This window comes from Cavia porcellus, unplaced genomic scaffold, assembly GCF_034190915.1.
Source record: "Cavia porcellus strain 051 isolate PalLab524CR breed Dunkin Hartley unplaced genomic scaffold, mCavPor4.1 scaffold_4, whole genome shotgun sequence".
NCBI classification, from domain to species: Eukaryota; Metazoa; Chordata; class Mammalia; order Rodentia; family Caviidae; genus Cavia; species Cavia porcellus.
Window position 1 is genome coordinate 99,774,067 of NW_026947487.1, and position 22,212 is coordinate 99,796,278.

The 22,212-nt window shown below is 49.1% G+C and overlaps 2 protein-coding genes across 3 annotated transcripts in view; one reads left to right on the forward strand and one right to left on the reverse strand.

Annotated features, from left to right (window-relative positions):
• The first annotated feature begins 12,188 nt into the window (after positions 1 to 12,188).
• Positions 12,189 to 17,841, forward strand: Hsd11b2 (hydroxysteroid 11-beta dehydrogenase 2). The gene is made up of 5 exons (XM_003472020.4): positions 12,189 to 12,592; positions 15,940 to 16,152; positions 16,268 to 16,453; positions 16,563 to 16,700; positions 16,889 to 17,841. Exons 1-5 carry the CDS (start codon positions 12,328 to 12,330, stop codon positions 17,272 to 17,274), a joined length of 1,188 nt encoding a protein of 395 aa, XP_003472068.2. The 5' UTR covers positions 12,189 to 12,327; the 3' UTR covers positions 17,275 to 17,841.
• A 451-nt stretch (positions 17,842 to 18,292) lies between these two features.
• Atp6v0d1 (ATPase H+ transporting V0 subunit d1) overlaps positions 18,293 to 22,212 on the reverse strand; it is a 44,120-nt gene continuing 40,200 nt past the window's right edge. For both annotated transcript variants that reach the window (XM_013154864.3, XM_003472019.5), the window contains exons 5-8: positions 19,480 to 19,557; positions 19,156 to 19,332; positions 18,967 to 19,044; positions 18,293 to 18,872 (exon numbers count right to left, since the gene is read on the reverse strand). In XM_013154864.3, coding sequence (XP_013010318.1) covers positions 18,711 to 18,872; positions 18,967 to 19,044; positions 19,156 to 19,332; positions 19,480 to 19,557 — 495 coding nt within the window. In that variant the 3' untranslated portion in view covers positions 18,293 to 18,710. The remainder of the gene's footprint in view (positions 18,873 to 18,966; positions 19,045 to 19,155; positions 19,333 to 19,479; positions 19,558 to 22,212) is intronic.

Genomic DNA, 22,212 nt, shown 5'->3' on the forward strand with positions numbered 1-22,212 from the left:
TCCATGCAGAAAAAGAAAAAACAAAAACAAAAAAGCCCTCCATTTATGAGTTCTCTCTGGTACTGAAGCCACAATCATTACTCCAAGACATAGGATTTTCACTCTGTGGGCCCACTCTGTGGGCTCATCGTGGGGCTCCCAGTGGACAGACATCAGGCCCTACAAGACTTCCGGAGGAGCTGAATTTTGCCTCATCACCTCCACCACTCCCTTCTCCCTGGAGGCATTCAGAATAGATCTTCCCATAAGCTTGTTTTTTGTTTTTTTTTTTTTGGGGGGGGGTCTTTTGGTTTTTTTCCCCCAAAAAGACGGGAAGAAAGGTAAGTTAGTGGTGCATACCTGTAATCCCAGCACTTAGGAAACTAAAGCAGAAGGATATCAAATTCAAAGCCAGCCTGGGCCATGTAACAGTTGTCAAAACTAGAGCATTGTGGTGCATGTCCATAATGCCAGCACTTGGGAAGCTCCTCACAAGTTTGAGGCCAGCCTGAGCTACATAGTGAGTACAAGGCCAGCTCAAACTAATATAGCAAGACCCTGTCTTTAAAAAAAAAAAAATTGTCTCCAAAAAAAGGAAAAGCCCTGTTGTCTTACGTCACTATTCTCTCCATATCTCCAATTCCGTTGGCTATTCATAAGAACAGACAGATAGGAATGGAGAACACTCCTATCTCTAAAACATGTAAATTTTAAGCATGCAAAAAGAAAAGAAAAAAAGTAAGAAAATAAGAAATATAATTCTTTCTGCTCTGTCATGTGCCAGTTTCAGGCCCTTATGTAAGGGACCCAACCTCCCTATAATTTAAATTCTTGTTTTCTAAAAAGATAAATCTCAAACTTAATGTGAGATAAATAGCAGTGTTAGTGTGACTTTAGAAACACAAGATAATTCCTCAATTTTTATCTGATAGTAAAAAACTTAGGGTCAGAGATGGTGACCCAGAAAAAAAGGTAGGGATGAGCACATGCATGCCATAGGAAGGAGAGGGATCCTGGAGTCACAACTTTCTGGACCCATCATTCACCCTTCCTTTGGAACCTGTCCTGCATATCCCAAAGATGTCTTAGATATATATCCCTACGTGTTCTCTTCATTCTTGCCACAAATTTGCCCTTCCTCTTGGGTCCTTGGAGGGGCTCTTCCATGTACACCGTCAGCCCATCTGTACTTGCAGGTATCTTCCCATATCCCTCCTCTAATTCTTACCCACCTAACCCAAATAGTCCCCAGGTCCAGGCTTCCCTCCCTCTAAAACATGTCTTGCATCCATTATTCCCTCTACTCAAGCCCTACCACCACCATCATCTTTGCTGATCCCAGGGCATCTTCTTTTCTAGTGTCCCTAACATCATCACCTTGCCTAATTCCAGGCCATTCTCCTACCTTTTTTCCAGGCTTATCTTTCTTTCTCTTAATTAGTTCAAGTGGGTGGTAGTCTGAGTAATAGCTGCCCAAAAGATGACCATGTCCTAATTCCTCGAACCTGTGAATGTTACTGTACAGGTTGAAGGAGATTTTGCAGATGATACAGAAAGGATAGGTGTATATTTATATGCTTATATATGCCTAGAACTTCATCTAAAGAGTTACAAGAATTGATTTTAGTATGTGTAATACTATGAACAACTACACTGAAGAAAATGAGATATCGGGGCTGGGGATTTAGCTCAGCGGCATAAGTGCCTGCCTTGAAAGCAGGCAGTCGTGAGTTCGATCCCTGGTACCGAAAAAAAAAAAAAAAAAAAAGGAAACAGGAAAAAGACAAAAAAAAAAAAAAGAAAAAAGAAAATGAGATATCACGGTAGCCATTGATGATTTTCTATCATTTTGATTCAAAAGCCAATAATGCTTTTATTCTTGGTTTTCAGTCTGTTTTCAATTATTTGATTCCAATATATATGAAGATATAGACAGCTGTTTTGAAGAAAACAAAAGATATTATAGTAGCCATTACTGATTTCTTAGTGTCTGGTCTTGAAAGCTCTTAAGGCTCTCATTCTTGTGTTTTGATTGCTTCTATACTATTTTGATGTGTGTTAACTTATTGTGTATAAAGGTATGGACAACTATTTTGAAGAAAACTAGAGACATTATGGTAGCCACTATTGATCTCTTGCTGTCTTTTTCTGAAATCGTGTTTGTTTTACTCTCTGCTTCATTCTGTTTTGCTTTGTTTTGTTTTATTCTCTTTAAAATAAAAAAAATAAAATCTTCACAGGAGATTTTGCAGATAAGATGGCACTAAGGACCCAATTGAGGAGATTATCCCAGATTATCTAAGTGGCTCACAAATCACAAGGGTTCTCATTCTTCTAAGGAGGTCAAAGGATCAGAGCAGAAAGACATGTGATGCTGGTAACAGAGATCAGAGAAAGTTAAAGACATTGCTCTGCTAGGTTCAAAGATAGAGGAAGGAGCCATGAACCAAAGAATGCTGGCAGCCTGTAGATAATGATTAAAGCAGGGAAGCAGGCTCTCCCAGAGCTTTCAGAAGGACCCAGCCTGCATTCACCTTGACATTAGCCCAGTGAGATCCATTTCAAACTTGTGGCCTGTAGAACTATAAGGTAATACGTTGGTGGTTTTTACTTGGTCAGCTTCCATCCACCTCCTGGTCTGGGTAGCCTGTCTCTGTCCTCTGCAATGACTGCAACTCCTGCAACCAGCAGTACTGCTTCACCTCAGGCCTTTTCCCACAGGTTTCTCTTTACGGGGAGAATTATCCCAGCTCCCTCATGCCACCCTTGACCAATTCCTATGAACATGTGACACACATTTTTCTGGGACAGAATTCAGTCTTTTAGACTTGTCTCTACCCAGAGCTATGACCTCTCAACCACAAGGCAGGTCTGCCTAGGGTAGAAGAGCCCCAGTCACTGGAAGAAAAAAGCCAAGTGTGTTTTTATGGTTTAAGTGCTCTCATGTGAGATTGCAAGACGGTTTGAATTCCTGGGAAGATGATTCCTGGGAATGAGAGGAGGCTCTAGGGTGGGGAGAGCTGGCTAATCCTACCCTAGGACTGAACCTGCAGTAGATCCTCGGTCAGAGCCAGTGTGCTCCCAGATTTCCTGAGCCTTGTCACCTGACCCGAGACAGGTTAGCAGTTAACTGTTTCAACTCCAACTCTGCTAGTCATGAGGCACTGACCTTGAGCACATCTCTTAACTTCTGTCCAAATTTCAGTATGCTAATATGTGAAATGGGGTTCCCAATAGCTGCTGCACAATGCTGTGAGGAGGCCTGAAAATTCACACACACTCACGCGCGCACACACACACACACACACACCCTTCTTTTAAAGTATATGGAGAGTGTTCTATGGATAGCAGTTATTGGTGTCTAGAGCCTGGACCTTCCTTATCTTCCTTCAGGAAATAATGCTATCATTTCGTCAGTGAATGCAATTAAATTTAATTATCAAATTATACTGGATGGAGGGCTGGGGATTTAGCTCAATGGCATAAGCGCCTGCCTTACAAGCAGGCAGTTGTGAGTTTGATCCCTGGTACCCATAAAAAGGAAAAAGACGGGAAAAAAAAAAATTATACTGGATGGGAGGTAACCGGCCAAAGCTCTTGTTTTCTGGGCTTTGTCTAGGTCCCTGGATGAGTCAGCCCATCTATTTGGCTTGTCCAAGCCACACCTGGTGGTATATGCCTGTAATCTCTGCACTAAGAAGGCTGAGGCAAGACGACCAATTGTTTGAGTTTTAGGCCAGCTTGTATACATAGTGAGTTCAAGTCTAGCCTGAACTACATAATAAAACCCCATCTCAAAAGACCAAATAAAAAAATATGAAATATAAATATTTGATTTGTCCCCCAACTGTCTGTTCTTTCCTTAATCACCAGCATTGCTTGCCCTGACCAACACAGCAGACTCCTGACTCATCTTACAGCATCCAATGGGGCTCCCCATCCCCATCCCTGCTCCTGTCAGCCCATTGTCCTTACAGCCTGTGACAACTTTAAAAAAAAAAAAAAGTCAAGCTAATTATTTTATTTCCTGCCTACAACCCTCAACTCTCCCTCCCGGCACCTAAGGGAGAGATATTTGCATACACTGAAATTAGAATCAAAGCCACTTCAGTCTTTAAGACCGTGCCTGCCCCCTAAATCCAGCTGAACTCTGTGGGTTCACTGGCTGTCCTTGCTTTCCTGGAAGGACTAAGCTCCCTCCACCATGGTCTGGTTCTCAGGAATACAGGAACTGCCAGAGGAGACTCCGGACCAGCAAAACCTGCACTTGGATTCACAATACCTGGAACATCCATCCCTTCCTTCCAGAAAGCATTTTCTGACCCCCAGAGTAGAAGATTTTCTTGTTCCCTCTGTCAGTGGCTTCACTGTGAAGATCTGATTGAAGGCTGTCTTTCCAGCCAGTCAGCGATCACAGGGGAGGAAGGCTATCTGTCTTGTTCACCACTGTTTCCCTAACAGAGCTGGAACACAGTAAGCATTCAATAAATGCGGAAGAAAGGAAGGAAGGAAGGAAGGAAAAAAAAAGAAGTAAAAGTGCTATTTATAGGAATACTTCTGAGAAGCCTTTTGGAAAATAAAAAATCACTTGTGGAGGAGTTATTTTTGTATAAAAATTTATTTTTCTGGGCAGAGCATGTAGCTCAGTAGTAGAGCACATGCTTAGCATATGTGAGGCCCCGGGTTCAAGCCCCAGCACTCAAAAAAAAGTTCACTTTCCTATATTGTCATCCTTCTACATAATAAATCTATTTTTTCCACAACCTTTGTAAAACATTTTTTAAAATTTGCTACATTCAAGTCATTTCCTCCCATTAATTTTTCCTTGTTAAGTGGTTTTTATGACCACTATGTGCTTTAAGCAAGAAATGCCATTGGGTATTTAAAATATTCTCTCTGCTTCCTCAGTGAAAAGGCTCTGGCAGCTCTCCTGCTGTTGACTATAATCAGTGTGACTTGGAACACAATGTCATCCTTCCAGAGTTCTTCTCAGACCTAGATAAAACTTACTTTGTGTCTCCAAGTTGGGGACAAGGTGTTTGGGAGCAGCACCTTATGCAACAGTGCTGCTGGAGGGCCACTCCTCAAAGGCAAGTAAAATAAAACTCATGGTGTATGGAACACATGCCCAAGTAGTAAGATTTTAAGGCTTCTCTGCCAGTGATTCATTTTATGTTTCTTGGAAAAAGTGAAGGCTTGTATTTACAACATGTGTTACCTAAGATGCAGAAAAAGGAGAGAGAGACAGACACAGAGACAAACAGACAGATAGAGAGATCTCCTGGGCTAAGAATTTCCATGTCCAAGCCAACCCGTCCATGCCCACCTGACCTCCCCCGGTCCTGAAGGACCTCCCCTCCCTAGGGAACTTTCTTTCAGCATGAAATCTATCTTTTGGCTTGCTCATTTCTATGGGGAATGGTGGTTCATGCATGCAAATATGTTGGCTGTTCTCATTTATGTTATTTCAGAAATTGTGCAGGGCTGAGACACCTGAATTTTTCCTCGAATACATTAAAGGAAATTCTGTGCCGGAACCTCTCAGACCTGCTCCCCCAGAGGAATTTCCTTTGAGTGTTCATATCTCAAAACCTTATGTAACCTGACACAGTTATCTGAAAAAGCTCAGAATCCAAAAGAACAGTGTTCTAAGGTAGGAATGAAGGTCAGTGCAGGTAAAGAAGCATTCTCCCCTGCCTGGAGACTGGGGTCCTACCTCACTATGACAATGGCTAATTCACATTTCAAAGAAAAATACTAAAGCTTTGGCACAGAGACCAGGACCAGTGGGCACACTTGTCCCTTCTCTCTGAACAAAGAATCACTTAATGAAGGCTCTGGGGGTACTACAAAGCCCTGGCTGTGGCTGGCAGTTAAAAATATTCCAACAATCACCTTGAGTGTGTGGCCTTTCCAGGATGGAAGCAGCAGTGGCTTTGGGGCCCTTTGAAATGATAACCCCTGACTGCAAAATCAACCTAACCAAAGAGGTTGGGGTCTCATGCTAGTGACTGGTGTTGCATTTGGGATGTTTTGGAGGTCTGGTGCTTATATTTTACTGCATGTTTGGTCTAGGTGATTCTGACTAAAGCCTAGCCCAACTTCCCTGAACTCAGGGGAGGGGGAAGAGCATGAGGACATAAATTATAAACACAAACCTGAAATTGGGGATCTATCAGATGACTCTGTAATGTGAAAGCCCTCCAGCCATACAACTCTCCTCCCTTTGTTTTCACTCTTAGAAATACCAACCCCACTTGCTATTTGCATACTAGTGGTGTGGGACTGCCACAGAGAATAAGCACCACTCATAGGTGGCTGCCTTTTCAAGGAATTTGCTGGAGAAAATTGGAAGCAAGGTTGTGAACAAAACCCCCTCCATCTGGTTTCAGTTTATTTAAAAAAAAAAAACACATACAGGCCTCTCTACTAGCAATCAAAAATGAACCTCAGCTTCCCCAATGGGGGTATTAGCCACCAGGGGTGGAGCTGAATTTATGTATATGCAAATAAATTAAACCAGCCAGCCAACAGCAACTAATTTTTGTATCTTTTGCAGTTGTTCTGCCAAGAAAAGGCCTGAATCAGGGGTGCTAGAAGCTGTTGAGGAAGCAAGTTTTGGAATTAATATTAACAATCAAATTTGCCTCAGTTCTGTGTTTGAGAGATGTTTCTAATGCAGAAGCAAATAAAAAAGATTCGTTGTCTTTTACCTCATAATGTCCTCTGAGTAATGCCAACCTTCTGGGCTGAAGCTCGAGGACAGCGTGGTCTGGTGGTTAGAAGCATAGGGTTTGAATGACTATGTGGCCAAGAACATGGCAATTAACTTCTCTGGGCCTGTTTTTTTGTTTAGAGTTGCTCCAGAGGGATGATTCAAGGATAGTAAATAAAGTTCAAGCAAGTTGAAAACAAGCACTGGCATGCAGTAAACACAATAAATATAAAAGAGACTATTAATAACTCCAAATATACCTGTGGATCCAAGAGGGATGCCACCCCAGAGTCAGTCAAGTACTGTTAAGTATTCTCAGCCTGCTTTTCTCCTGGTGCTTGTCCAGAAAACTACAGAACATTAACTCTGTTTCCCACCTTCACCTCTACGGACCCTATCCTTGTTTATTTGCCTTGTATCCTAGAGACAACCAGAGAATTCAGAGGAGGGTAGCAAGTGCAATTTGAAATCCAAGCAATGTTCCTGACCTCCTGCATCTCCAGTCCCTCTTCCTGTAACTAAAGGGTTGAATCTCCAGGTGCCCAGACTAGATGGGATATCTCTGAAAAACTGGGGGTTTAGTTCTTACCTGGGGCACTCAAAGGTGAGCTAGTAACACGCAGGGTTCCCATGCCACATGTGTGATGTGCTGTAGCTAATGGGCATCCAGCTGCCCCTAGCCTCAGCCTTTGCATGTTCACAGGTACCTCAGACTCAGAGTGTCTAAAATGAGACTTTTGTTCCTATTCATCATCTGGGTGAAGAACAAGACTTCCAATCTCCAGTCGTCCTGCCTTCCCCAAATGGGACCAAATGAGCCACAAGTTTCTTCCTTGTCCAAATAGGACACAGGTTTCATTTGCTTAAGGCCATCCCAAGCCCTCCCTTATCCCTAGAATGACATCTAAGAGGCCATATGCTGAAAACATAGCTCTGCACCAACACAGTTTTACCAGTAGACTTTGGGGTTCATATATACCTGCGTCAGAATCTTGGTGCTTGTTCAAGTATACTTGTGTCGGAGACTTTGAGGTTTCGGGTTTTGTTGTTGTTGTTGTTTGTTTGTTTGTTTGTTTTTCTCTAGAAGCCCTTGAGTGTAAAATGGAGGTTATGAGACCTACTATAAAGGGTCATGAGGCGGATGTGGTGGTATACACCTGTAAGTCCAGCACTTGGGAGGCTGAGGCAGGAAGATCACAATGAGTTTAAGGCCAGCCTGTGTTACACAGTGAGTTCAAGGCCAGCCTAAACTACAGAGGAAAACCTTATCAAAAAAAAAAAAAAAAAAAAAAAAAAAGGGTATGTGAACCCTCCTTACCTAACCCAGGGCCTAGAGGTTCTGAGGCCACCTCATGGAATGAAGGCTGAGGAAGGTGACTGAAAAACTCAGGAACATGATGAGACCAATCTTAGGCATGTTGAATATGTATATGGGCCCCATGTATGCCCAGGGGAGGCATCCAGAGCAGCTGGCTGTGTGGGCCTGGAGTTAAGAGGGAGGCCTTGGCTGACTAGCAAGAAAGCGGGGGTGTCACCAATATGTGAGTAGGAAGGTGAGCTCACTGAGGGGTGAGGGGGAGAGCAAGAAAGGCCTCTGCAGTCATAGGCTCACCCACAAGGAAGACAGGCTCATGAAAATGGCAGAAGGAGAGAGGTAGGAGGCAACTCAGCAGGGATGGCTTCATAGACATCAAAAGGGACACAGGGCGCGAGGCAGTCAAGAGAGGTCAGCAGGGAAGAGACTTCAAGGAGGCCAAGTTAGCTGAGGTAGAGATGGATGGCTATATGGTGTCTGAGGACTAGGAGGTCATTTACTGGTCACATCTGGAGAGGTCAGGACAGGGAGCTGATCCCAGACTAAAGTGGAGGAGCGTTGAGCAGTGATGGAGACTGCAGGCAACTTTAGAGAAATGTGGCTGAGGGCTGGGGATTTAGCTCAGCGGCATAAGCGCCTGCCTTGCAAGCAGGCAGTCGTGAGTTTGATCCCTGGTACCGATGAAAAGGAAAAAGACAAAAAAAAAAAAAAAAAAGAAAAAAGAAAAGAAAAGAAATGTGGCTGAGAATAGGGGAGAGAGCAGGAGGACAATGCCTGTGTAAAATGATATGATTGAGCTTATTGGGCTAGGATGTAGCTTAATGGTATAGCTCTTGTGTAACATGCACGATACCCATCTCTAGCTCTGCAGAAAAAAAAAAAAAAAAAGATTGAGGTTGAGATTGCCAGTGGGAGAATATTGTGGCTGGGGAAGTTAAGTGGTCCTTTGCTTTGTCTGTGATATCTAACACGAGGAACTGACACCCACTAAGACATTCTCAGTGAGAGATTGTTTTGATGATGGGGCATAATGGGGTCTAGAATTCAAGTGAGAGGATGGGAGGAAGGGGGCCACCATGCCAGATGAGGGGAATGGAGCAAGTGAGCAGGTGCCAGGGATGAGCTGAGCACAAGCAGGGCTTCCTGGGACTTTGCTGCCTCTGAGCTGGACTACAGAGGAACAAGAGGTGGTGAGTGAACGCCTGGCTCCAGGAACCCCAATATACTCAGAGGACAGGGTGTGAGTGCATCCCCCAACTCTGAACTTCTCCCATCTTCAGCCACATGGCCTTTCTTCCCTTTACAGCTGTACCCTCCCAAAAGGCCAGCAGATGGGGCGAGTGAGCTGCTGTACTGTGCTCCACGGCATGGGTGCAGCCAGGAGCCGGCCCCAGATCTTAGTCCTCCAGAGTGTGGGAAACAGAGAGGTAGAACTAACCAGTTCTCATCAAGGTGAGTTGGAGTTGGGACAAAGGACAAAGAAAAATCGGGCTGAGGCCTTGGAATGGGACGGCTCTAGGGGCTCTGCTCCTTCTGGTTGTCCTTCATTCCTTTGCTCTGCTGGGCCCTGCCTTATCTGCTGAGGCTTCTGCCCACCCCTTTTCCCTGGAGGGCCTTACCAGCCCAGACTGCTGGATCTGGCAGAAGCTGGTTGTCTGCCCCAAGGCAGTGACAACCTGGCATCAGGCCTCAGACAGGGCTGAGCCAGCCCCTCCCAGTTATGACTGACTGAGCTACCTTTTACTACCTGATGAGGGGAAGGGGTCGGTGGCTGACAATGCCACAGCCGGTAAAGAATAGATACTGGAGAGGAAGAGACATGGCTTCTCAGCCTAGGAAGTGGGATGCATGGTAGGGAGCTACATAATAATGTGGCAAAGAGCCCAGTCCCACTAAGACCCAATTCTCACAGTACTAATTGTTGCACCTGAGGTGACACAATGTCCCAGAAACTGAGCTGGAAACACTTCCTTCCCCATCGTAGCCATCCTATACAGCCAAAGGCAATTCCCACTACCCCACCCCCTCTCAGGCAGTCTTTCTCCTTGTCATGGACTTCCCGATGAGTCAAGGTCCCTCATGGCTCCTTCACAGGACAGCAGAGGACCCTGCATTCCAGTTCCATCCTTACCTTGCTTTCCTCTTCCTGTCCCTCCACTCTTCTCCTCTTGATCCCACAGTGTCTCCCCTCCTGGCCCTAAGGGAAAGCTTTCATGGCTTGAGGCTGGAGAAATCACAGCTAAAGTCATAGTGGGGTGAATAGAATAGAACAGGGTGTTTAAAAAAAAAAAAAAAACAGGGTGTTTCAATCAATGCAGGTTCTACAGCTTAAAGCAGAAAGCCAAGCCAAAGGTATTGCAACTACTTGGGTCATGAATTTGGGGCAGGCAGTGGATTTGGAAAAGGATTGTTTCCTCTAAGTTTCCAGAGACAGGATGACCCAGACCAGGGAAGAGAATTATCAGAAATACACAATACACACACATATTTGCACACGCATGCACAGGGTCATAGCTTAGGGAACAGCATAGCCAATGGCATAGGTAGGCCATGGAGCTCTATCGACACAGATGCATACAAACACAGGTACACAAAGCCCTACCCGGGATCATATACACCCTCTCCAGGAAAGTCCTGCCTTCCAGGCCAGGCGTACACAATCATCCATACTTTCAAGAGGAGAGACAGGTGGAGGAATGGGAGTGGCTCTGGGCAGTACACTATCTCCACCCAGAGCCTCTCCCTTTAAGAGGATCTGGTTCTCAGCCTGTTCTCTGAGATGTCCCTGCCCCATCAGGGGGCCATGCCTGGGTTGCAGAGAGGATTTTGGGAAAGCCACTTTCATGAAACTCTGGCACAGAACCTGGGCACAAAAAAGAATGAGCAATGGGGCTGGAAACTGTGACAGGGGTCCATGAACTCTCAAGGTAGGGATGAGTCACTGGCCAAGGTCTGGAGGCCCAACCCTCTGGGTTGCACCTATTCTTCTCAGCATAGGGCCTGGCACCCAGGTACTGGCACCAACTCCTAGTGCCTGCAGAGCCCTGGCATGCATGCTAAGCACGGGGTGCCAGAGACAGGGGTGGTCAAGGCTGGGGGGCAGGCCACACACAAACAAGGACCTTCACACACAAACAGAGAAATGTACCCACACACCATTTTATCATCTGGGGATTCCAGGGAGCAGAGCAGGACCACCCTGTCCTAGAGGCTGCCTTCGATGACTCCCCAGATGTTCCTATTGGCCTGTTTCTAGGTGGAGAAGGGGGAGGCAAAGGTGAAGGGAGGCCTAGAGTTTTCCTCTGAACTCCTCACTGATCCTCACGCACATTTCTTTTTCTTTTTTTTGTCTTTTTTGAGACGGTCTCACTATGCAGTTCAGGCTGGCCTTGAGCTCACTTTGTAGCCCGGGCTGGTCTCGAACTCGAAAGGATCCTCCCACCTCACCCTCCTAAGGTGCTGGGATTACAGGCGTGAGCCACCACGCCCGGCTCTTCACACACATTTCTGTGGCAGAAAGTGGGGTTGTGCGTTTCCAGGGTCCTACGCTTACAGAAAGAGCAAGGAGGACCAGAGACTTCCAAGCCCCAGGCAAGGTCACCCTGCTTCCCCCAGGCCGAGTCTCAGAAAGATATTGTGGCCGCAAGCTGCTCAGGGTTTGGCCATGCACTCCAAGGACCCTGGCCCGTGCACCACATGCGGGCGGCTCTGTAGCCAGCTGCTACAAGCATAAGGATGGGCTGGTTCCCCCAGGTGTTCCCAGTGTTCCCGAAGGCCCAGCGGCCAAGGCAGTACTATCAATACTAAGTTCTGAATGAAATTGTGTATGTCCTCAGGTGTCCCAAGCCAAATATGAACAAGATATGTTGTTCGGCTGGGCGCGGCAGCTCAGGGCCCTGGACATGTAGGTGGGAGTTCAGGGTGAAGCGGATGCAGGGCATTCGGGCTGGGCTGACCAGCCAGCCCTGTCCCAATCACAGCCCGCAGCAAACGGCTCCTCCACTGGCAACAACTCTGGACTTTGTTCAGACTTCTTCGAAAGCGGATCTAGTCGAGGAGGCGGGCGGGGGGCACCTGCCGGGCTTGGGGTGCGGGAGAAGTGCAGAAAGCCCCACCCCTCTCCGCCTCCGCCCCGCCTCCGCCCCGCCCCTGGGGCTCTTTATAAGCTTGGTCCGCGGGCCAGCAGAGAAAGCGAGGGTCCCTCCCACCCCAGGCCCGGGTACCTCTGTACCCTGCGCCCCAGCGGAGTCCCTAACCCCACTTCCAGCCCGGCCCCTGCCCCGCCCCGCCCCGCCCCGCCCCAGCCAGCCCTGCCGCCATGGAGCGCTGGTCTTGGCCGTCGGGCGGTGCCTGGCTGCTCGTGGCGGCCCGAGCGCTGCTGCAGCTGCGGCGCGCCGACCTACGTTTGGGCCGCCCGTTGCTGGCTGCACTGGCGCTGCTGGCTGCGCTCGACTGGCTGTGCCAGCGCCTGCTGCCCGTACCGGTCGCACTCGCCGTTCTGGCTGCCACCGGCTGGATCACGTTGTCCCGCCTGGCGCGCCCGCCACGCCTGCCTGTGGCCACTCGCGCGGTGCTCATCACCGGTGAGTGCGCGGAGTGCGGGGACTCCAGGCTCGAGGGCGGGACCACACACCTAGAGGGTTCTACACGGGCATGGCCAAGGTGGGCTCCCCAGCGCAGCACAGAGGAATCTCCCTTCCCCTGGGTGAGAGGCCAAGTAGGAAGGGCCAGGTACCTCCCCAAGTACGGGTTAACTGCCTGCCGCTATGGCGAGTATTGGAGGCAGAATGTAGTCAGCAGAGGGCAGGTGCGGAGAAAAGGGGAATCTCGTAGAGTTGGATCGGGACCACAGGCTTGGGGCAGGGGACAGTTCTCTGAAGGACTTAGGAAGACCTGAGACAGACGACAGTCATCCCTTGAACTCTGCCTGACATCCCTGTGTGGGACACCCTGCATTCTATTCCCTGGGGCCAGAGGAAGGACTTTACATGAGGAGCTGCTCCCCTACTTTCAAGTGGCTGGAGTCCTTGGAGTTCAGAAAAACTTGAGGTCACCATGGGGGCATTCAGCTGCCTCTGGGGTCCAGCCAGCCACTGCCAAACCGCTGAGGCAGCAGTACATAGCCTGCATTCAGCAACTCACTCACATCCCTCCTGGTCCTCAGTGCCCAGGAAACAGGTCTTGGACTGTTGGACTCAGGTGCCTCCCACCGCCTGCCTGGCTGAGCTCCCATTGTCTGGAGCAGGAGATAAATCTGTCACCAGAGTGAGGGAAGGGGAAGAGGGGCTGGAAAGCCAGCCGGAAATGGGGAAGGGGAGAAAGAAAGGCCAGGGACACTGGTTTACTGCATGCGGGGGGAGGGGTGGCCTAGTTTCTTCCCCAACCCCCCTAGCTTTGGACAGGTGCTCTGAGCTCTTTCCTTGCACTGAGCCTGGACTGGGGACAGCCTGCAAATTCCAGTAGGGGGCCCTGCACGATCAGATGGGGCTAGGAGAACTTTGAGGGGAAATCCTTGAGCTGAAGGATGTGTGGAGACAAATGGATCAAACAAAGGTTATGGAACAAAGGCTTAAGGTAAGAATAAATTTTACCTGCATAGGAAACAGTCAATAAGCAGTTTAGTTCCTTGGAAGGGCCCTTGAATGATAGTTAAGAAGCCAGGTGGGTGCTGATATGAGGGATGGTATATAAGGGTAGCATGAGGACTTTAGGATTGAGCAGAGAGGAAGGAGATGAAACAGGGCTCAGGTTAATGGGATAGATCCACTTCGGGCTGCAGTGTGATGCCTCGGAGGACCTCAGTTTCAAGGGTTTGAGGAAACAAAGCCGCCAGACCCTCCCAAAATGAAGCACAGACTAGACTATGGGATCTTCCCCGCCTCAGGACAGGGCAAATCCCCTTCTGCCATCTAATTTGCGAGCTGCCTAAATAGGACCCAGGCCACCTGAAGGACTTCCTCCATCTCTGGTTGCAGTGCTCAGAGTGTGAGGGTAGAAAGGGGGCTACCCAGCCCACACCTGTGTAAACATCACCAGTAGATTTGTAGCTTCCCAATGCCTGAAAACTGGAGTTTCTTTAGTCACCACACCTGCAAAGAGCAGTGTCTTATACCTGCCAGAGCCGCTACCCACTCTACCTGAGAATGCCCCTGAGACTGCTTACCAAGGCCACTTCAAGAATTCAGCCATGGGGTCGAGGTTTGGCTGTGGCTGGATGCCTCATGTGCATGTACTTGCACACCTTGCAGTGATGGGTAGCAGGAGTTAAGCCCATGTGAAAACATCCAGGCAGGTTGGAGGTATGTACAGGTATCAGGGTGAGCAAAAGAGTGTGTAAAATGTGGATGACAATGTTGGGACCCCAGAGCTGAGGCTCTAGGAGGCCTTAGTTTCCCTGTAGAAGGTTCACCTGCTTTGGGAAGGAACTGAGGCACACACATTTGTACACAAGTACACACTAAAGACACACACATACTTACGTTCCCCAGCAGAGTTGCCTGAGAAAGACCCCTTAGCACAGGTTGGCAGTCCCCAGCCATACAACGCCAATTCCAAGCCACTTGCCCAGCTTTGTTGTGGGCCTCAGCAGAGAGGGTGGGGCCGAGGTGGGAGGGGGTGCTGAGTATCCACGAGTGGGGAAACAAGAGTTACTTTGCAGCTTTTCTGCTCAGCAGGACCTAAGTAAGGGCTGGTGGCTAGTACTGCAGAGAGACTCCTCCCTCACTACCTCTCCCCCTCCCTTTACTGGCTACCCACAGGATCAGAACAGAAAACCTGAGAAAGCTTGGGTTTAATCAGGTACATGGACCTCTTTACCAGCACTGCCTGGTGGTTCTCTCTGCATACCAAAGGCCAGAAAGTAAGGCTCCAGGAATTGTAACAGAGCTCTGGCAGACACAAGGTGCATGTGGGAAGGCATTCAAATGCATGTCTATTCTCATCTTCCCTCACCAGGCCACTTGTTCTGAGGCAAGTGGCCTGCAACTCAGAAAACATTCCATCATTGCCACTGATTGGAATCCCAAGGGTAGAGTCTGGAGTAAGGTGGCAATGGGCCTTCTGCTTGCCCAGGGTCTGCAACAATAGTAGGGGGTGTTGAGACTGGGAATAGAGGGGGAATCTTAGGTTGGACAGGGCCTGAATGATGGTTACCAGAAAGCCTGGGCTTTGTCCTGAGGCTTGAAGGGAGTCTTGGGAAAGTTTTCAGCAGCACAGTGAGACTGGCAATTTCTAAAGATCGCTCTGCCGGGCGTGGTGGCTCATGCCTGTAATCCCAGCACGTGGGAGGCTGAGGCAGGAGGATCATTGCGAGTTCAAGACCAGCCTAGGCTACAAAGTGAGCTCAAGACCAGCCTGAACTACATGGAGAGACCGTTTCAAAAAAAAGACAAAAAAAAAAAAAAATCCCTCCAGCTGCTTAGATAGAGGATATATATTGGGAGTGGGTTTGAACTTGAACAAGACTATCAAGAAAGCTGCTTCAGTGTCCAGGTAAAGGAAGGGCAAGGGCAGAAAGAAAGGATAACACTGGATATGAGCTCTAGCCTAAATCATGCAGGAAGGACATCAGGAGTGGAGCTGGATCTCCAGCCTACCTGGGGTAGTCTTGACCTTTGTGCTGGCTGGGTGACTTTGGGAATCAAATTAGTATTACTAGGTCTGTTTACTAGGTCAGTTTCTTCTTTAAGTATGGATTACACACCATCTTTGATAGGATAGCCATAAGGAGATGACAACTATCAGAATTTGTGTTCAAAAGTTTAGCTAGAAGGGCAAAGTCTGCCGGAGATGGACTAGAGGAAAGGAGGGCAGGCTCAAGACTTCTGGATTGAGTGCAGGGGGCCCTGGATGTCACCCTTACTCTGGTGATCTTTGTCTTGGGCTGCACTGGACCACTGTGGGAGTGCACTGACTACTCTACCCTGACCAGGCTGTGACACTGGTTTTGGCAAGGAGGCAGTCAAGAAACTGGATGCCATGGGCTTCATGGTGCTGGCCACCGTGTTGGACCTCGATAGCCCCGGCGCCCTAGAACTGCGTGCCTGCTGTTCCTCTCGCCTAAAGCTGCTGCAGATGAACCTGATGAAGCCAGAGGACATTAGCCGTGTGCTGGAGTTCACCAAGGCCCACACGACCAGTACTGGTTAGGCACGGCTTCCCTGGGGGAGGGCATGGCCAGGCAGCTATGCAAGGGCAGGGTTTGCAGGATTTCCCTCAGGGCTGACCTGAAACTTTACTCTTTGCTTCTCTGTCCTCAGGCCTGTGGGGCCTGGTCAACAATGCAGGTTTAAATGACATAGTGGCTGATGTGGAGCTGTCTCCAGTGGCCACATTCCGCAAGTGCATGGAGGTGAACTTCTTTGGTGTACTTGAGCTGACCAAGGGCCTTCTGCCACTCCTACGTCGCTCAAAGGGTCGCATTGTAACAATGGGCAGTCCAGCAGGTAAGTGCCATCCTCCTTGGGGCACAATAGAAAAGGAGCTGCTGTGGGATAGGGAAGGATTTGGGGAGCTCCTGCCATGGCTGATCTGCCATTCCCCTTTTATCCCTAGGAGATATGCCATATCCATGCTTGGCAGCCTACGGAACCTCCAAGGCAGCTATAGTGCTGCTCACGGACTTATTTGGCTCTGAACTTATTCCCTGGGGTATCAAAGTCAGCGTCATCCAGCCTGGTTGCTTTAAGACAGGTGAGGGTTAGGGGTGGATGGGACCTGGGTATGGGAAACAAGGTGGTGAACATGACCTTATGAGGAAAGGGGTACGTCTTAAAAACAGACACAACTTTAGCTGCAGAAGTGGCCAGGTCAAATAGACCAGTGGCCTCTGGCTTCCCTCACACCACTGCCTTCTAACCTTGCCACCCCTTTATCACCAGAATCGGTGATGAACGTGAAATTGTGGGAACAACGCAAACAACTGCTGCTAGCCAACCTTCCCCGAGAGCTGCTGCAGGCCTATGGTGAAGATTACATTGAACACTTGCACAGGCAATTCCTGAATTCACTCGGCAAGGCACTGCCTGACCTCAGCCCAGTTACAGATGCCATCACTGACGCGCTGCTGGCAGCTCACCCACGCCGCCGCTATTACCCAGGCCGTGGCGTGGGGCTCATGTACTTCATCCACTACTATCTGCCAGAGAGCCTGCGGCGCCGCTTCCTGCAGACCTTCTTCATTAGTCCCTGTCTGCCCCGAGCACTGCAGCCTGGCCAGCCTGGCCTTACTCTTTCCCAAGGTGCAACCGAGGGAACTCAAACCTAAACCCAGGCCCTTCCCCAGTGCTGGCTAGATGAGCCATGTGTACACATGACCTAGTTGCCACAGGACAGATCACTCCATGAGCCTTTGGCTCTTTCCTAGCCATTCTGAGCCCCACAAGTCTACCCCAGAGCCTAGCCTAACAAACTTCAGCCTCCAACTCCCACTGCCCAGTCTAGGCCAGGAGGCTGAGGATTTCCGGGGAACTTCTGGGTCTCTACTGCTTCGTGAGCCCACACAGACCCTCTTGAGCACAACACTCTGCTCTGCAGATGGGAGAATCCATCTGGATGGGGAGTTTTGTGTAGGAGTTAGCTGCAGTCTTTGTCAGGACCCTGTAGACAGTGTCTCTGCAAACTAAGGAGTGACTAAGTAGGTTGGGGACACCCTCAGAATTGTTTCTCAGCACCAATGCCTCAGTGCTACAATTCCAGGGTAAATCCCAGCTGCCTTTTGCCTAGCTCAAGACTTAGGACCCCCACCTCCCACTTCCAATCCACAGTGAAGCTGCACACTCTATTTGCTTGATTGCTACTTTTTAAATAAAGGTAATTTTTATTTTTCCTAGAATGCATGAGGTACACTGTTTGGAAGGGGTGACTGCTGGTTACCTAGGTGATGGGGTGTGGCTGTATGGCACAGATGGAGAACTCACGGGGTTCAGCAGCATGAGGAGCAGGGCTCTGGGCACAGGCTTGACTGGGCTCCCCTGGCATACCCTGGCTCATGTACTGCCTCCTCCATTTACCCCAGGCAAATCATTTAAACCTATGTTTGGATTTCCTCATAATGAAATGAGGACAGTGGTCATGATCACAGAGAGTTGTAGGGCTCAGTACAACTATAATAAAGAGTCTTGGAAGCCCTCAGAACCCAACTCTGCAAGCCTGTCTCTGTACCTGAGCTCCAGTCTAGGTAATTCCGATCTGAAACATCTGGGCTGCTGAGTTCACACGGTATAGTCATGAGGGAAGTTGAGGACCTGGGAGGGTTACTAGAACCCAAAGGAGACAACAGACAGTGGTCTTAGGGCAGTTTTATTGTCTCAGGTCCAGAGCTAAGGAAGAACTACTTTCCCCATGCCCCAAGGATATACATAGTCTATTCTTCCCATGGGCCAGGGCTCTGGAAAAGGAGGCTCTTACTGTCCCCAGGGTTCTCAGGTTAGAGAGGGATGTGAAAGTAACCACATGCTTTTCAGACATGTAAGTGGCTGTAAACAGAGCTGATGGGGCCTCAATGCTCTGAGGGGTCTTGGTCCATTCTTGGTCGGGGAAAAGTGCCCAGCTCTTTTCAGACCTAAGAGTGGGAAGGTGGGGAGGTGTCAGGGAAGCTGCCCGGCCCCTACAACAATGCGCTACCCACCCCCAGGGCAGGCAGGTGAGCCATGGGCTTCATCACAGCACACCCAGACATATACACAACACTTGGTCAGGAGGCTAGAAGATGGGGATGTAGTTATCAATCTTGGCGCGGTGGCGCTGTGCAATGCACTCAGCGATCCACACAATATTGCGACACTCTTGCTCCTTGAGCTTCACAAAGGCATAGAAGACTCCAAAGTGGAACTGGTTCAGGAAGGCCAACTTGTTCAGTTTCACCTGTGGACAGAGGCAGGTGTGATATATAGGTGGGTGAGTCCAGTCTGGCCTTTGCCACCAACTCTTCCCTATTCTGAGCAGGCCCTGTGCTCACCTCATGCTCAAAGAATCGATCCTCCAGGGTCTTGTCTCCAGGATTGCTACCTGCACCTTCAAAAAGCAGCTTGTATTCCTGGCCGGGAATAGTTAGAAACATGAGCATGAATGGGCTGTTGGGTGCTTAGGGGAAGGGGCATGCAATGTCAATATGGCCACCCACCATTCTGCCAGTCAGGGAACTCACCGGGTAGTAATCGGCCACATTCTTGACCTGCTCATAGTCATCAGCCCGAGCTAGCTGAGCCAGGCCTTCAGGGTAGAGGCGCCCACAGTGTGGGAAGAGCTTGGCACGGTCCTCCTTGGACAGCTCTGTGCCGAAAGAGTTGATGGTGATGATGAAGGCTCGGCGGTCTGCTTCAAACTGTAGGGAAGTTCACAGGCAAGGAGAGAGGGAAAAAAGGAAGGCTGAGCCAGTTGGCAGAGCTTCCCCTAGGGCAGGGCTAGTGGGAACCAGTAGGCAGGCCACCTAGTGGGGACCAGTAGGGAGTCAGTGTGGGCAGATACTCACCTCCAGGATAGGGCACATGGCATCAGCTGTGGTCCCACCTAGTAAGGTACAGAACTTGTAGAAGGACTCCAGGTAGGCCTGTGCAGAGCATGGAGCTTGCTCAGTGTGAGCAGAGAGACTTGGCAAGACTTGTCAGGCCCTTACTCGCAGCTTCTTCCTCCCCTCCCCAGCCCCTTTCATAGTAGGGACTGCAAAGGCAATTCTTTTGCAAAGCCCCTGAAACATCACCAACTCCAACAGTTAATTAGCCAAGCAGCAGTAGCCTGCTGCCTTCCAACCAGGAGTGACAGAACATTGCATGTTCTTACTGCCTCTTCTCACAAAGGACTTGCTCACAGGGACCTCTGTCTTTTTCTCCTTAAAATCTCCCTAAATCTCTCCTTCCTCAGTCTCAGAACAGCTGATGTCTAAGGGCTAGTAAGGAAAGATTACTCCTGAGAGCTCACAGAGATGACCTGGAATGAGTATCCAATGGCCATCACTGCATCCTACCTTGGAAAACACCTTCTCGTCCCAACCCACAGGCTGCCCTTGGGCATCACACTACAGGAACCAAACTGTCAGGCCAGTTTGTGATGAAGGATGGTTATTGCCTATGCAGACGTCAGCCTCACAGTGCAATGGCTGGGCACACAGGCTACTAGTGAAAACAAGTACTTCCTGTGCAGGTAAATTGAATCTGCTGGGCACAAGGAAAGGACAGGTCAGTCAAGACTTCAGGTCCTTCCTCTCACTCACAGTCAACCAGACCTCTTTCCTCACATTATGGTCCTGCAGGCCTCACTCAGACTCCCAGGACCTATCTTGTGATTTGGTTCCAGAAACTCAGGCTCCATAGACACAATCTATTCTGAGTTGGAAGAGGGGCCTGGGTAGCATGAAAAGCTTCCCACACTGAGGTCTGCTTTCCAGATAACTTGGACCCAGAGGCTTTGCTGTTTCAAGAGATGAGACAAGACCCAGGATTCTAAAAGCCCAGGCTTAGCCCAGCTAACAACACTGAAAAAGCTGAGCCTCAGATAGAGCTTGGGAGTGACAACAGATAACAAAAGACTAGGACAGGTCAGGAATAAGCAGCGTGGAGAAAAAGAGCAGAGCCCGGTATAAAGGACTGCCAGAAATCAGAGGTCCTGCAGCCAGACAGATGCCATCCCCACTACCACAATTTGGAGGTGTTTCTTGGTCCCTCCAGGAGTCAGTCCCTTGGGGCCAGACAAACTGGCTGTATTAAAATCCCAAGATCTACCCCTTGCAATTCCTATGGGGGGGTGGGTAAGGGTCACCAGTCAAGTCTTGGGACTCCATACCCTCATATATCTACCCATGTGCTCTCTAGAAAGAGTGATTCCAAGGTTGGAAAGGCAGGCAGATCAGGCTACTTCTAGTGGCTAGCACAGATAAGGAAACTGGCAAGACCCAGGTACCAAGGTCACCTCCCCATCTCCGCCCTGTCCCCTGGAGTCTACTAGCCCATGGTTGCTGCACCAGCTACTTACAGTTCCCACCTATCAGGTGACTGAGAGTCTACCTAATCTTCCATCTGTGACCATCAGGCTGGGACATTGCCTGCCAGGCAGGCAGTCCTGGCACAGGGCCTGCAGTGTTGGGTCAGTATTTATTAGCAGGTGCTTAGGCAGTTCTTGCCAATGACTCCAGTTAAAACCAGTCAGGCCCAGTGAGGGTGTGGGTGAGGTTGGAGGGACAGCCATATCTCTTACCCTGTCTTGAGGCAGGGAATGTGGCAACAGGCCAGCTGGATGGGCAGAAGCACAAGTAGTGTGTGTGTGTGAGTGTGAGTGTATATACATGTGTACTTCCCCACACACATTTTCTCTCTTTCTCTCCTTCCCCTTACTAGGCTGGCTTTTCTCCATGTCAGCAGGGTGGTGACAGTACTTGCTTTTACAAACAAACTGAGCCAGGTGTAATTCCTTGTGCTGCCAGTGACTTACTGTGTGGTTTTATACAACCATCCTACTTCTCTGAGTCTTTAGTTTCTTCATTTTACAAATGAGGACAATTGTGCCTAAAGATGTCAGGGGAGTCTGAAGGATTAAAGTGGTGGGTAACCTCCCTGTCTCTCCTTTGCCCTCCACACTGCAAACCACTGGGGGCTTCCTGAGCAAATTCTACTCTGCTGGAAACTTCTCTTGATCCTACCTACAGCATAAAATTCAAATCTCTGGCCTGGCATTCAAGACGCTGGGTAACTTGACTCTGTTACCTCTGCTACCTCTTCCTCTGAAGCTCTCTTCTATTGTCTAGATGGAAACTATACATCCACAACAAACACTCGCCACCTGGCCACGTTCTGCGCCTTCCTTCTACATGTACTATCATCCTGCCCACACCATCACAACCTCAGGCTGGCTCTTCATCTACCACCATATCTTCTCGCTGCATACTGACCAGGTCTCTGGGGGACCCAGGCTCAGGCAGAGCTGAATGCTAACCAGATAGCTCCAAAAAGGGAAGAGAGTACCCTCACTGTGGAGACTGGATAGCCACATGTTCTTGGGGTTAGGTCAGCAGGTCTCATGGTCACGTCAACAGGTCCCTTGACTAGCAAGTCCCTTGCCCAGTGCCCCCTTTCAAGGCCTACCCACAGCTTGTCCATGTGCCAGAATACCGCCTACCACAGCTCAGTACCTCATCACAGCTAAAACTCAGCCTGTCTCCAAAACACTGAACTGGTCCCTGGCTCTTAATCTCTTTGCACCAGAGCAGTCCAAA